Consider the following 16,132-nt stretch of genomic DNA (forward strand, 5'->3'; position numbering starts at 1 on the left):
ACTAGAGAAAGCCCATGCGCAGCAACAAAGACCCGACACAGCCAAAAATAAATTAATTAATTAAAAAAAAAATCCTCCTAGTTATCTAGTTCTATCCATTTACCTAATACCTATTTTAACAGCTAATAGTTTGTAGTTTCCCAAGAGAACAGAATTTCTTACTTCATTGTTTTCTTATTAGATCTTAAATGTTTGAGTATTACAGAAGCTCCAACACTGCTAATGTCACACCTCTTCTTAAACTCTCCCGCTTGCCAAAGATTTGTTATTTACATATCTCTCTACGGTTTTCTCCCTCCTCTGAGTTGTTTGCCTTTTTCTTCTCTGATCTTTTCTCTTTTGCAGAGGTCTTCCCGGATTAGTATTCATGGAGCATTTGTAGCCCAAGGAAAGAAGGTATCTGTCCTCACAAGACTGATCCATGCCCTTGCTGGTTTCCCTCCATGTAGGACTTCCTGTAAAAGGTATGTCAAATTGAGGAGTTTACCACTGTCTAGACAGTCTTCAGAGAAGGTCCCCAATCATTTTCAAGAAATGAAATTTGACAAAATGCAGAAGTGGACTCTGGTCATCATGTGTCTGGGTCTTGATATTTTAAGCCAAATAGTGATTCATTTGTGAATGACTAGGTGTGAACAGGCACTTTATATATGATTTTTTCTACATAAACCAGCATAATTGCAACAGCTGCCATGGCAAAGATGTATTCTACACAACTATTTTTGCAGTCTTTGGAAACTATGCTTTCTTCATCTAGCACCTTTGAAATCATACAACTGGTTTTGCACAGAGGGTATTTTCTGGTTTCTGGTCTGGGTAGCAATCTCTCTTTGCTGTAAAGAACTCTATCCAGTTGTGTGGCACGGGATTGGAGGGGGTAGCTGAGCCTTTATCACTTCTTTGTCTCCAATCAAATAGCAATTAGCCTCTTATCCCTTCCCTCTTCAAACACAAAAAACAAAACACAAAATTGCCAGGCAGGAGGAAGGGAAGTTTGAAGCACAAATGCAGGATGCTGCATTTACTTGCTAATTCACCTTTCTGTCCAGCAAGCTGAGAAAGTGCTTTCCCAAACCACAGACTCTCAGATCCGGACCCGCCAGTCCTCATCAATTAGTCCAGACCCATTACTTCCTGATGAGGACACTGAGGTCTAAAAGGTGGGGACACTTCCCCCAAAGCCCTAGAAATCTAGGGAGGGTGAGCTTTAGCCCACAGTCCTCCCATTCTTCATCTAATACCCTTACAGAGTGCATTTCAGACTTATCCCATGACCTTAAACAGTCAGTCCCAGGTTTTCTTTTAATGATGGATTTTTATATTGTTTTTAAAGATGGAGTTCTTGTCATGATTATTAGCTGTATACTAATAAACACAGAGGTGTGTTAATCTAATTAATAATCATAATAAAAACAAAGCCCTCAGTGCTTTGGATTTCCTTTGCTGATCTCACGGGTTCAGCATATATGTACTGAACACACACGAACTCCCCACATGGCTCACCTGCCCTTACGAGCATCCATAATCACATTGCAGAAAAATGAACAATGCCTACGGTCCTCCAGCTGCTGTGTCTCAACCAAGTTAACAACACACTCTATTGAACTGACTTCCCCACAGTGATTCATCCAGAGAAAGATGATTTCCTGCTAACTTTCATTTTCTCCAAGCAGTGTAGGTGGAAAGAGGGAAAGAAAGCAAACTTGGTTTCATGGTAGAAAACCCAATGGTTTGGCACTCTTCAAGGAACACATAATTTTCTTGCTTATTCTGAGAAATATTAGTTCCCTTCTTTAATTCTCTGAATTGTGTTCCACAAACCATTACCTAGAAGTCCTAAAATGTTGGATGTTGTGCACGTTTAAACTTAAGTACGCTAACAACTAACTATTCTAAGACAGCTGCCTCATGCTGCCTAGAATGTGAGTACACATTGGGATGTTTCATTTCTTATTAGATCGAACCTCAGAGAAATGAAGCAGGGTTTTAGTCTTGTGGAGTGGGATTCAAGCCTGCTGAAGGCTGCTAGCACTAAAGAGGGAATTGGCTACCTGGGAATTTCCTCATTGCATTAAGTAAAGAAAAAAAAAAAAGCATCCTTTAAGACGAGTTGATTCTTAAGTACAGAATTAAGGCATATTTTGAATTAGGGTCTATTTTGCATGGAGCTGGCCTTATTTGCTAGTTTTGAATGACAGGTCCTTAATCTGCAAGGTTTGGGTACATACACCTCAAACCACAACATCTCTTCCGTTAGCCTTGTGTAGAGTCAAGTGATCTTGATTACATGAAGCACAGAACTGAGGCAATTATCTAACCATTCGAACCTAGAAAAAAAATTTGGCTTGACTTATCCAGGAAGTGCCCCAATTTTCTACTAAAACTCTGGAAGCCCAGGTCTGACAAAAGTCTTTCCTTTTAAAATGTCTTAAGGGTAAAGTTAATAGAGTCACCATCAGAATCTCTGAGTTTGATATGTTTAGTTAGTTTCCAGGTCACTAAGCACATTTTTCTCCAGGAAGCAAATTCAGGAATTCCTTTGTACCCTTAGCTCCAAAAAAATTAGCCTAACACTCTTTTCTATCCTTGGTTGTGTGCTCTCCATCAGAATATCAAGACACGTTTGGAATAGAGGCAGAGGCTTTTGTTGAGATGGGCCACAGGGTAAACAGAATGCACCGAAGTGGAAGGCAGAGTATGTCAATCATCTACAGTTGAACATTCCTGTATAGTTTAGCAACTCAGCTTCCAGTGCTGGGTTGTGCTTTCTTGGGATTCTAAGTGCAGGAGGCAGATGGGCAGCTGTTGGAAAAAGAAAGTACAGAAAGAAGCAAAAGTGTGCTAAAGGTACAGGAGGGGTGAGGAAATGGCAGGGGTGTCAGAGCCGGGTCCAGTGGAGAGGGAAAGCTGAAAACCTTCAAAGAGAGAGACAAGTCAACCCTTTTCCGATGATTTTCTTTGTTAGATGAAAGGCGGTCCACAGCTGGGGAACCGGGCCTGTGTCCCCAGAAGCAAAGGACACTTCAAATTGTGAAAGGAGCTCTCTTCCTTCCCCACCCAACCCAGCTCGTTGTGAGGCTCCCTCCGGCCTCAGCTCAGAGCCTGCTGCTTAGGAATTCAGGGCGTACCTGGACAGAACTCTTCCTGAATCCACATTTAGGGCCTGACATCACGCGATGCTGCTTATGCTTGTGTTTACCCAGGCTTCCACCCGGCCACAGAAATGATCTACGCACCTAGACCCAAACCCACAGACGGTGCACAGAGAATGGTGACTGATTTCCACAGATAAGTTAGTACCTGGTTTAAACCGCTGGCTTATCTGGACATGAAAACAAGAGACAGGTATGAGAATGGTAACTCTTTCTGTGAAGACTTTTTGTTTAAATAGCCTTAGAAACTCTAAGAATCCCTAATTTGTTAAGCTTAATACCACTTTAGGAAAAAATTTCTCAGTAGCCACATTTATGTATCTAATGCCTTAATAGCGACCTTAGAGCATTTTTGCAAACTCATTGCAATGCTCAGAACAACCACTTAGAGAGTAGAGGTCAGCAAACTTTCTTTCTGTAAAGGGCAGAAAGTAAATATCTGAGGCTTTGTGGACCATCCAGTCTCTGCTGCAACTATAAGACTGATTTGTAGCAGAAAGCAGCCATGAGAAAGTGTGTAAGCAAATGAATGTATCTGTGTTCCAAACACTTCATTTATGGACATAGAAATTTGCATTTCATGTAATTTTCATGTATCATGAAATACTCTTCTTTCCTTTTTTTTTTTTTTTTTTTTCTTTGCAGAATGCAGGCTTCTTACTGTTGTGGCCTCTCCCGTTGCGGAGCACAGGCTCCGGACGCACAGGCTCAGCGGCCATGGCTCACGGGCCCAGTAGCTCCGCGGCATGTGGGACCTTCCCGGACCAGGGCACGAACCCGCGTCCCCTGCATCGGCAGGCGGACTCTCAACCACTGCGCCACCAGGGAAGCCCTCTTCTTTCCATTTTTTTTCAACAATTGTCACCTTGTGGCTCAAAGAAAAGGGGTAGACTTGGCCAGCAGCCCATCATTTGAAGACCCCCAGGCATAGAAGGCTGAAAGATGGACATTGTTGCTGTCATGGCAACACATGCAGGGTGCAGAGTTCAGGGAAAGGCAAGGCAGGCACTAGGCGGCAGCGCTGCAGGGAGCCCCGCTCCGAGGGTTCCAGGACCAGCAGCATCAGCGTTGCCTGGGTCCCAGCCCAGACCTACAGAATCCACATCTGCAGGTCAGCGAGATCCCCAGGTTCCTTGCAAGCTTGGAGGTTATACTGAAGTCTCAGAAGGCTTGGCAGTGTGACCTCAAGGCTGGGCTCTGGTCTAGTTCAAATCTTTGTGTCTCTCATTAGTTATACGGCCGCGGACAAATTATCATTGTTATTAATATGCCTGTTTCCACGCCTAAAAAGCGAAGATGATGATCCATGCCGGACACTTAGAAGTGCCTGGCAAGTGATGCTTATTAACTGTTTACTATGACTGAGTTTCAAAAAATCAAGTCCCATGCACATACTCCTAAAGGCCACTGCCCCAAGGACAGATACATTTTCAGCCATTCACTTGAGCTGAATGACTGAGATTGCAGCTCCCCCAATACCCCCCACCAATCCCATCCATTAAAGAAAACAAAGACACCACAACTCCTGGCCGCAGAGTGTCAAATATATTGATGGTTGTAAAGGGACAGCTTGGAGACATTTTAGGTCTGCTGAGATGGCGTGCAGCATACAGACATGCTCTGTTTTTCTGAAACCATGTCATTAAGTTTGCAAATACATCTCTGTTTTGAACATGATGTCTTTTTTTTTTTTTTTTCATTAGCACAGTTTACTACTAGTTTCTCCTAGAATAAATAAATATAATGGCTGTTTGCAGAGCCACTAAAAATTTATTTAGATGTTTAACAAGGTGAACTATTTCACAATTAGTTCGACCTCTGAGTCAACAGCAAGATGTTTTTCATTTGTTTTGTTCACTGCTCTCGGGGGCAGGGGTTATCTTTTCCAATTTGTTCTCTGTTCACATGTTTAGTCACCAACAGACTACGAAAGGTAGTGAAAAATAAGTCTGTTTAAAAAATTAAACTGTAATTAGGCCATGGGATTTTTCCCAAGACCCTTAAAGTCAGATAATTTAAATTTACAAGAGGAAAAAAAAATAGGCATCATGGAAAACTAAGTAACAAAAAAACTACTGAAAAACACATCCGTAGAACACAGTGGTCAGTTGTAAACCGCTCAGAAGGGTAAAGGAAACAGAAGGTCCTTCTAGAATGTTACACAGTCCAATGACAAACTCTGCTTTTTTTTTCTAGTGGCTATTTTCCTACCACAGTGTTAGCTTCATTATTATATTAAATAACTTATATGGGTAAAAAGGAGTTTGCTAACCAGCAGCCAACTCAAAACCTTGTAGGAAGAGGGAGGAGGGGAATTCACAACACAGCCCGCGCTCAGGGAAACAAAGTCCGCAGTTGGCATCCAGCCAGCCTGACCCCTCCCGGCAATACCACTGAGCTGCAGTTTGGGATCTAAATGGAGGGCTTGCTTCCCCTCCCTCTTCTCCCTTTTTCTTTTAAGTTAACAAAGAAACATGGGCTTCCTAAGAGCCAGCACTCAGCTGGGCAAGTCCCATTAGCAGCAAATGTTGAACCAAATTAAAACACACACACACACACACACACACACACATACACACACACAAAAGAAAGCTCCATCCAGGTGCAGAGCTGTGATTCACATGGAAATTCCAGGAGATGAATCATTGCAGAGCTGGGATCTTTAGAGGATTCTTTCTCAAGTGTCCTCAGTGAACATTTCAGTCTCACAAAAGTTGAGTCAATCTGTCATCTGTGGGGAATAAGGTCCCCATCTGCTCTTGAGGGAGCGTGCTTGCAGGGATTTCATGATTTTTTGTGGCACTAGATGCCCTAAAACAAAGGCCAGCTCCTCGACGATCTGCTTGAACGCAGCAGCTAGCAGCAGCCAGTATCCCGTGTGTTAAACTCTGCCCAGGAGGCTGGACCTGAGTAATAAAGAAGATAAGATAAGAAGGAAGGTGGCAAATGATCTGAATGAGGAGGAAAATCCTCACCTAATACTAGTTTCATCTTTCCCATGTTTGAAGTTTGATTTTACATAGTTTACAGTAAGTCAGACAAAGACAAATATCATAGGACATTACTTATATGTGGAATCTAAAAAAATGATACAAATGAACTGATTTACAAAACAGAAACAGACTCACAGATGTAGAAAACAAACTGATGGTTACCAAAGAGGAAAGGTGTGGGGGGAAGGATAAACTAGGATTTTGGAAATAACATATACACACTACTATATATAAAGTAGATAAACAACACAGAACTATACTCAATATTTTGTAATAACCTATAAGGGAAAAGAATCTGAAAATGAATATATATATAACTGAATCACTTTGCTGTATACCTGAAATTAAAACACTGTAAATCAACTATACTTTAATTTAAAAATTAATTAATTAAAAAAAATTTTAAAGAAGGACAGAAAAATATTAAGCATTGAAGTCCTTCAGAGTTTCTGGGAGAACTGCTAGTTCACTTAAAATAAATATATGTTAGTGGAAATGGCCAAAACTTTGTTTACAGGTAAATCTATACCTTGAGTGGCTTTATATTAACACACACACACACACAAGCTTTTAGAACCATACTGGTCTCATGGCAGATGGGATATTTAGTAAATCTGAACGAGTTCACATTCGGTGCCCACTGAGAACATTTAAATATCAAGTGACAAGAAAGGTGTCTCCCCTCACAGGTGTATTTGTCATTGCCACTGCTGAACCCAAGTGTCTGAATGAGTGACTCTTGGACCAGCAGGAGAAGCATCTGTGTAAAAATATCTTACTGCCTGCAAAACTAATGTGTGTACACGTTTTCAGGCAGGTACTATCATTCTAGAATAATGAGCCTTAGTATCTATCCACTTAGCATATGTGGATAGATCCTTTTGCAAAGGATCACAGCGTACTTCTTTTTTATCCTCTTTGGGGGTGCCCGGCCTCAGCCAACATCTGCAGTAACCCAACGTCCTTCCTCAACAGCACAGGAGCAGGTCCAGAGCTGCGGCACATGTGAGGGAAGATCCTGTGCTCCCCCTCAAGGGCTCACACGGCAGTAGGGAAAAGAAGAAATATCTCCAATCCTTTGCCTATCATCATGACCTGCTGTACGCATAATAATTCCAATGCCTCTGTACCTCATCCCTCCTCAATGAAAGGTTCAAAGCAGGCCTAAATTTTCCTTTGAAACAAATAAAATCACACAAAACCAAATACATCTTAGATACACTGGCTCATGAAACCTAGCCCAAGATCAAGTTAATGAAGGCTCCCAAGTGACTATGGGAAGAAAAGAAAATGGGCTTGTCAACCTGGTACAAAAAGGCACATGGGACTTCCCTGGTGGCACAGTGGATAAGACTCCACGCTCCCAATGCAGGGGGCCTGGGTTCGATCCCTGGTCAGGGAACTATATCCCACATGCATGCTGCAACTAAGAGCTCACATGCCACAACTAAGGAGCCCGTGAGCCACAACTAAGGAGCCCTCCTGCTGCAACTAAGACCCAGTGCAACCAAATAAATAAATAATTTTTTTGTTGTTTAAAAAAGAGGCACATGTTCCCAGAGTCTCTTAGTAGAAATATACATATAGCGATTTTGTTTATAGTAATACTATATCCTAGGCTACTTTTGCCCATTAAAGCATCTCAGATGGTTAAAATACAAACTTATCTATCCTAGTTTTGTTTGAAAATACTACTAGATTAACATCTTTAAATTTGGAGAGATTCTGTATTACATTTAAAGTCCCAACTCTCTCCCAAACCAAAGAGGGGACCAAAATCTAGTCGATAAGTGACATTCTAATTTACTGACCCAGCTGGTACTTGGGTCTCTTCGATCTCAGGTGAAATAAGATTTTACTGTTAGAACTATTCAGAAATACAGTCTGAAATTCTTATCTTTTAGATGAAGAAAATGTGTCAGTGCCCTTTTTAACATACCACAGGGTAATTTCAGTTCCTCATTCCATAAAATAATGGGAGAAAGAAGAACAGAGTCACTATATATCTGCCAGTACTAAAAAAAAAAAAAAAAAAAAAAAAGACAATAAAACTGAAGGATGGCGATGAGGATTCCAAGCCACAAAGATTCAGTTAACAGGAGATAAGCTACAGAGAGGACTTGGAACATGCAGGCAGGGACTCCCTATGACAAGCACGTGGCTTTCTTCACTTAAGGCCAATGTCTTTATTAGGTCTGTACAGCAATGAGAAGCAATGAGACTCACCTTAAGGACTTCCATCTGTCTTTCTCTATATGGTTTTCAGGTCCTTCACTCTCATAGGAAGCCAAGTACAGAGCTACAATCAACCAAAAGTACGAATGCATTAACGCTGAAGCCTTTTCCTGATACATTACCCACCTCCATCCATCCCCCATTCAACCTGAACCAAACCCTACAGCAAAACACACTCTTTAAAATATCAAATTACAACCGGGGAGCTTTAAGAACACAGAATACCACACTTTGCCCCTGACTGACCATCTCAACAAAACCCCAAGGGCCTCTTAGGCCAAAAAGGCACTTGGTTAACTAAGACAATTTATGAGGCAAAAAAAGCTTAAAAAGGCAAGCCACAGGATGCGATCATACACTTCCATTTATGTTCTTTACAAAGAAGGGGGATGGGAAGGGGAGCCTTTCCTGTTAGCTTTTTAAAAGACATTTTAGCAGGTAAAAAGTCAGGTTTTCTAGGCCAATTTTTCACTCTTCTAATGTTTTTCTCTTTAATATTAAGTCAAAAAGAATTCCAAAGATTTAAAAGCTTGTTATTAATCCTGTTTGTAGAGGCTAATAATAATCAAGTCCCCTCTGGAATGGGTCATATTAATTCAAAATGTTCTTTAGTCATTATCACAAACACTACCAAGGTACTACGAGAAATAGTTAATGATGCTATTGATTTCTATAATATTAGGATATAACAGAGTAATATAAACAATCCCCAAGCCTTTTACAAACTTTAAATTTCTGGTCAATTTTTTTTTGTACACAATCACTGTTTCTGCCTCAAATTCCCTAATGTTTTAACAGGTTAAGACTTTCCACTGTTTGTTTTGACAAACAGCAGGGGCTAGCAATTGTTTTGTTTTTCAAATTACCTTGAACGTCAACATATCATGAAACACCTTTTTTCTCCATTAAAGCAAGCCTAAACAAGGGCAAATAATCCTTCAATAACTTTCCATTTGTGCCCAAAGCTCTGCAGATCTAATATTATAAAGAATGTTTAAACACAGAAACGTACTGCTTATCGGTGAATAGTGAGTGCCTGACTCAAATATTTTAGGGATAAATCATACGGTTTTCTGTGCAACAGAGAATTCTTAAGATGGAATAAGTCAGAAGACAGGCCTCACACTACAGGAGGAACCAGGCACCAAGCATTTATATGCTGATTTCCTGATCGTAGGGTCTGTGGATGCTGGTGGCGGCCCCGGCTGAACAGGCTACCCACCATCTTCACTAAAGACTGATACTGTGAGCAAGTACTGTAAGATCTTCCGGTCCCTCTCAAATGGACACTCCACTTGCTTCCATGTCATGAATTCACTCACTTGTTTGGCCAGTTCCCAAAATTTCTAGAAAAGAATAAAATGAAAGTTGAAGTTAAAGGCTATCAAAAATCATGAGCTGGGATGAGACCACTCCATTTAATGTTCTCCTCTGGCTTCTAATCTTCTGAACTCCATCATTTTCTTAATTTAATAAAAATTAGCAATAGATTATTTGCTAGGTAGAGAAAAAAACTTACTCAAGTACCTCTGGATAACAATTTATAATAATGGTGCAGCTAATGTATTCTAGTCAGCATTGCTATCTTCTTACAAATTAGTAGGGAAAGAGAAAACTTGGCTCAAGAACTTCAGAAGCAGCTTAGATGGCCTGGGCTCGCTACAGTTGCTGGAGAAGCTAGTCCTTTTCTGGGCTCAGATCTTGCAGCCTTACCTCAAAGTTGACATGGCCGTTGGGAAGGCGGTTGGCACACCCCTCATTGAGGAAATAAATATCTTTGATTAAAAGACTGAAGAATGGTATCACAATCTAGAGAAAACAAAAAGCTCTGGTTTGTTTTGGGCAAATAAACATTTAGACTCGCATCAAACAATATAAGAAGTTAATGAACAGCACTGACTCTGGATTACAGAGTAGGCTATAATTAATTAAGACAGGTACAGTGTTTTCTTTGCTTCCCATGAGAGCAGTTTCCTTCTTTATGTAGTTTTGCATAACATGAAAATGCTGTTAATAACCAAAATGCAGCAAAGATGGGAGCACTGGGGGGTGGATTGGCTTCACATTGTTGCTAGTTTCCCCCAATTTTCTCAGGGCAATAGCATATAATCAGATCTGAGAGTTCTAGCTATAATCAAAGAGAAAACATCTAAAAGAACTCTGACTTCTCATTTAGTTAGAGCAAAATATTAATAGAATACCTGCCACTGCAGGTACTAAGAGCTTAAGATGTGAGACCCATCTCTCTGTGAGAACCTGTACTGTTTTTATCGTTTAGACATCTACATTTTAGATGAACTTTTTCTTAGAGGAACATTTTCTTTTCCCTTGAAGATACTGCTCAAGATAACATATGAGAGTGTACTCTACATTCTAGAAGCCCAGAATGAACAAAGAACAAAGCTCTTTGTTCTTCCACTTTGTAACTTCCACTTTCTCTCAAACACCAACATGCTTTTGAAGATTCTAAATGTGCTACAATGTAAATAATGCTGCCTACACAAATCGTGGACCTATGCTGTTTATCCAACAGCAGGTTTTAGAAGGCTCCCTAAGCTTATGACTCATGTGGTACACCTATACTAGATGAATGACAGGTCTGGAAAACATACATTTTGGCTCATACTTAAAAACATTAAGTATCAATTTTCACTTCTGGGGGAAATTCAGATTTTCCCCTAAAGTCATTTAAAAAAAGATAGCCTTTGATTATTTTTTGTTTCGTTGATCTCTGAAAATAGCCAAAATGAATCTTCAATTTTGACAGTGCTTTTGAATATAATTATTTGCTATTGTCTGGAAGTCTCTAAACTGAATTCATAAAGATCCCCTCATTACCTTCTCCTTCAAAGATTACTGACTACATCTCTATTATTTTAGAACTAACCATGGTAACAAGGATAAAAGCACACCCGAACTTCACTTCTTTGCAAGACCACTTGTCACTGGGGGGTGCTGGGCTTTGGCTCTGCTAGATCTCAGTTTAAAATGTGGCTCCACAACTGATTGGACGTACAAGCCAGGAGTCCACCACCTGTGGCCCGAGGGCCAGCCCACCTCACCACCTGTTTTGGAATGGCCTAGAAGCCATACATTTTACATTTTTAAATGGCTGGGAAAATATCAAAAGAATAATATTTCATGAGCATGAAATTAAATGAAGTTAAAATTCCAGTGTCCAGACAGCTTTACTGGAAAACAGGAATGCTCATCCACTCACTGCATACCGTCTATGTCTGCTCTTGTGCCACCACATCTGAGCTGAGTAGTTGCAACAGAAACGGTATGGTTTACAATGCCTAAAATATTTAGGATCTGGCCCCCTAAGACAAAGAGTTCGCCAACCCCTGGTATAAGGCTAAGAAAGCCTAGTTTCCTCACCTTAAAATGGGAACAGTACCTCACTGACTTGTGGTGAGGATTAAATTCAACAACACAGGTTTGACCTCAATTAAGCATTCCCCCCAAGCCAATGGGCCCCATACAAGGTAACAAGTATTACTGATGTATCATCATAAGGAAAATGAGGACTGAATTATTATCAAGATGCAGTATCTGCCTAGTGTAACAGCTTTTAAGCAAGAACTTTACTTCTGTGCTCTGTTCTGTAGTGCTGGGCTGTGAAATTCATGTGGTGCTGATCACATGAATCATTTTATATACATATATATATATATATAGTGGAATAAAGAAACTGTAGTATATATACTTGTATGTATATATACTATATACATGTATATATATCTGTGTATATATAAATATACAGACACACACACTATAATTTCTTCATCCATTCATCCATCAATGGACATTTAGGTTGTTTCTGTATTTGGCTTTGTAAATAATGCTGCAATGAACAAGGGGGTACATGTATCTTTTCTAAATATGTAGTGTTTTTGTTTTCCTCGGATAAATACCCAGAAGTGGGATTGCTGGATTGATCCACTATTAACTGTCTGAACCACACTTCCAAGAACACAGCGATAGAAACAATCTCCCTTATGATAATTCCTGCGCTGTTCCTTATGCCCATATGCCAGACTGAAGTCTCACAGTCTTCTTCAACTTGTCTTTTCCTCGTGGATGGTTCCCTTCAGATGTGCAGCCCCTCCATAAATCTACCACTATAAAACTCGGGAGACTATAAGGACTTTGGATTTCCAGAGTGAAGGTGGATGAACAGGCTACCATATGAGCCAAAGTTTGGTTTCTGAGAGGTCTTTCAATGAACGCTTTAGCGGGAGAACGTCTCAAGTAGTAATGTTTTCTAATTCCCTTTCACAATATTCTTGGCAACTATACCTTAAAGGCATTATCAGTTCCACAACTAGAAATGAATGCTGATGATCAGAAATGGAATGGTGAAAGGACTGAAAACCATGCACTTGTGCGAGAAGTGGTTAAAGACCAGGAGACACAAGGACTCACAGAAAAAAACAGCAATTTAAAGATCAGTTAATGGCCCCAATGTGAAAGATAGATTTTTTTTTTCTATATGGTACCTAGAGATGTGCCACATTGGCCACCTAAACATAATTCAAAGAATATCAAAGATTATATTACTTTATTCATGATGCCAGTAAGACTTTAAAATAGGAACTGACTTAGGAATAAAGAGAGTCTACCCTCACGTCACAAAAGAAAACAGAATCCCAATTCTCTTGAATAAAGATGAATTTTTATCCCCAAATGTTTTCATTCATAGCCTTTGAGACCAGTTGTGAAAAAGAAATGGCGTGTTTCTTTGAATTGGCGGTGGGATCATTTGTTTTACAAACTAGAGAACACAATCCATACACTCACACAAAACTGGTTAAAAAACAACAAAACTAAAGCAGACAGAATTTAGTAAATGATGGAAAGGGTAAATACTGGAAAGAGCTATTAGAGTCCCACGAGTACAACATTCAGTGAGATCTTTGTGGGAGGGCTGGACTTCAGAATTACTTTGGCCAGTGCTGCAGCTCCTGACCAAGAGAGATGATTCTACAGCCTCTTCCTCGCTAAGGCAGAGGGCCTCTAACTCACGGAGGTCCTGCAGAGAAAGCCTTGCTTCCAGCACGGAGAGGTGAAGAAAACAGGTCTTCACACTTTCGGGTACTGCGATCCTCCCATGCATGTGACCATTTCCCAAAGCTTGAAAAACTTCTGATTAGATTTTTCTCAAAGTAGTCACAGGAGTACTGGGACGTGGACAAATAAACTTTATTTTTTTCTTTTTCATCCTCCTCATCCTTGTTCTTTCTCAAAGAGCTTTAACCTTCTTTTTAAATTTTATTTATATTTTCGCTGCGCTGGGTCTTAGTTGTGGCATGCGGGATCTTCCTTGCAGCATGCGGGATTTTTTAGCTGCAGCATGCGAACTCTTAGCTGCGGCCTGCGTGCGCGATCTAGTTCCCCAACCAGGGATTGAACATGGGCCCTCTGCATTGGGAGCTCGGAGTCTTACTCTTACCCACTGGACCACCAGGGAAGTCCCAGGCAGGTAAATTTTAAAAGCTGGTAGGGCTTCCCTGGTGGCGCAGTGGTTGAGAGTCCGCCTGCCGATGCAGGGGACACGGGTTCGTGCCCTGGTATGGGAAGATCCCACATGCCGCGGAGCGGCTGGGCCCGTGAGCCATGGCCGCTGAGCCTGCGCGTCCGGAGCCTGTGCTCCTCAATGGGAGAGGCCACAACTGTGAGAGGCCCGCGTACCACAAAAAAATAAAATAAAAATAAATAAAAGCTGGTAAACGCCCTCAGGCTAAATCGAGATAGTTATCTCTGCTTCACCCCTTCTCTGACCTTGTTCCTTTATCAAAAAAAAAAAATTAATGTATTTAAAATATCTCTCAAACATTATCATAACTGATATTTTGGATTTTGTTGAGAAGCAATTTAGCATGTTTAAAAGGTGGGGTTTCTTTTTGTGTTTGTTTTTATTTTAGATCATGGTGGCTGAAGCTTTTTGGGGGAAGTGATTGAGAGGCCCTGAAATTTTTTACCCTCATTTTCATTTATTTGTTGAAGATATAGTTTAAGTTAGAAGATGGATAGACTCTAAGCAGAAAATAGCTTTCATCAAGCAACCTTCTTCAGCCCATTTACTGCAACCAGGTATTTACTTCTCAAATAACATGATCTCCAAATGTCAAAATGACTTATCCTTCCTATGTATGAAATGTGCCAATGAAGGACCCTCTGAGTCAGAAGTACAGTTGATCCAAGATAATGTGAAATTGTTTAAGGGCAGGGCAGATAGAGTGAGGGTCATTCATCTCTCAGACATCATCACTGTACCTTTTCTGTCACCCACATATCCAATTAGTAACAGCAGGCCTAATGCTACAGCAACTAACCTACTTTCTGAATATAAATGACTTAACCATGGGAGGTAAGCTAATTCTTTAAGAGAAAAGGTTACATTAAGTCAGTCACCTTGTTCCCAGTGTAAATGTCTGTTTCCCATTTAATCAAATTACTCTCCAATGCTATTAGTCATCTTAACATAGGACTTAATATTTACCACTTGAAACGCAACTATGACACATTACAAAATAATCATTTCAATAATGCAATAATAACATTTGCAAATTTCTCCACCAAGTTCCCTTTCCCTCTCCTCCTTCCACCCTTCCTTTAGCACTCCCCTTCCCTCTGTGGCAAGTGATAAAAATGTCTACAGCATGCGTCCTTGCTTTCTTAGATCTAAAGTAAAAGAAGCTCGGTACAGTAGTTCACATTTCAGTGCAACACATGGCAACTCTAATATGAATAAAACTCCTTTAAACCCATACCTTCTCTCTGCTGCTATGAGCAGTTAAAGACCTTTGTGCTGCCCCACGAAGAGCTGTTCGATAATTGTAGAAATTGCTTGAAGGGTCCATCTGATGCTGAAGACAAAAGAGAGGAGAGTATTAACTACACACTTCTCACCTGCAGAAAGTTTATGAGACCTTACTTTTAACGCCACATAAAAAATTCCAAATAATTCAGGCACAAAATGTTACTTAACAGCAAAACAGCAGCTCCACATACCTCAAGAACGTCAAACTTGGCTGTCTTCACTTTGGCCCAAGTTTTTTTCAGTCGAGAGACTGGGCTCATATTCATGCCAGCTTCCAATTTAAAATGGAGGGGGAGAAAAAGAAGGTGGAAATAGAGAAATAAGAGAGGTCATTCTAACCTATGTTCTGAAAAAGTATTCATTACTAAGTGGAAGGAAGTTAACTTCATACAAAAAACCTGCCAAACGATTTTCCAGAGTAGTGGTCCCATCTCATACCACCACCCATGTCTGAGAATTCTACTTGGTCCACATCCTCACAATATTTGGTTCAACTAGTCTTAATTTCAGTCACTCCCATGTGTGAAATGCTATTTCACTGTGATTTTCATCTTAATTTATATTTCTCTGATGACTAATGATGTAGAGCATCTTTTCATATACTTACTAGCCATCAGTATATCTTCTTTTGTGAAGTGTCCAAGTATTTTGCCCCTTTTTTCATTGGGTTATTTGTCTACTTAGTATTGTTTTGTAGGGTCCTTTGTAGATTCTGAGTACAAGTTCTTTTTTAGCTAGATGTATTACAAACACTTTCTCCCGTGAAATGGATTGCCTTGATATTTTCTTAACAGTACAAGAGGGGAATTAAATAATCTTCTATTACCTAGACTGTGGATCTTTCAGGTCTTTGATGTAGATGAACATCTGTTCACTATTTTCATGGAGTAAGCCAGATAGAGACCTGAAGCTTGGCCAGTATTTTT

General features: G+C 40.3%; 1 protein-coding gene and 1 long non-coding RNA gene across 11 annotated transcripts in view; one reads left to right on the forward strand and one right to left on the reverse strand.

Annotated features, from left to right (window-relative positions):
• The first annotated feature begins 345 nt into the window (after window positions 1-345).
• Window positions 346-4,821, forward strand: LOC136794365 (uncharacterized). The gene is made up of 3 exons (XR_010841038.1): window positions 346-464; window positions 3,204-3,345; window positions 3,798-4,821. It is a non-coding gene; the product is annotated as an uncharacterized lncRNA (long non-coding RNA).
• The window catches only part of RASGEF1B (RasGEF domain family member 1B), a 570,403-nt gene continuing 558,946 nt past the window's right edge, over window positions 4,676-16,132 (reverse strand). For 9 of the 10 annotated variants that reach the window (XM_067035910.1, XM_067035911.1, XM_067035912.1 and 6 more), the window contains 6 exons: window positions 15,398-15,477; window positions 15,157-15,252; window positions 10,094-10,189; window positions 9,603-9,726; window positions 8,372-8,444; window positions 4,676-6,058 (listed from right to left, as the gene is read on the reverse strand). In XM_067035910.1, the coding sequence (XP_066892011.1) occupies window positions 6,034-6,058; window positions 8,372-8,444; window positions 9,603-9,726; window positions 10,094-10,189; window positions 15,157-15,252; window positions 15,398-15,477 (494 nt within the window). In that variant the 3' untranslated portion in view covers window positions 4,676-6,033. The remainder of the gene's footprint in view (window positions 6,059-8,371; window positions 8,445-9,602; window positions 9,727-10,093; window positions 10,190-15,156; window positions 15,253-15,397; window positions 15,478-16,132) is intronic. The other variant, XM_067035913.1, reaches the window with a different exon arrangement.

Source organism: Kogia breviceps, chromosome 6, assembly GCF_026419965.1.
Source record: "Kogia breviceps isolate mKogBre1 chromosome 6, mKogBre1 haplotype 1, whole genome shotgun sequence".
Classification (NCBI taxonomy): Eukaryota; Metazoa; Chordata; class Mammalia; order Artiodactyla; family Physeteridae; genus Kogia; species Kogia breviceps.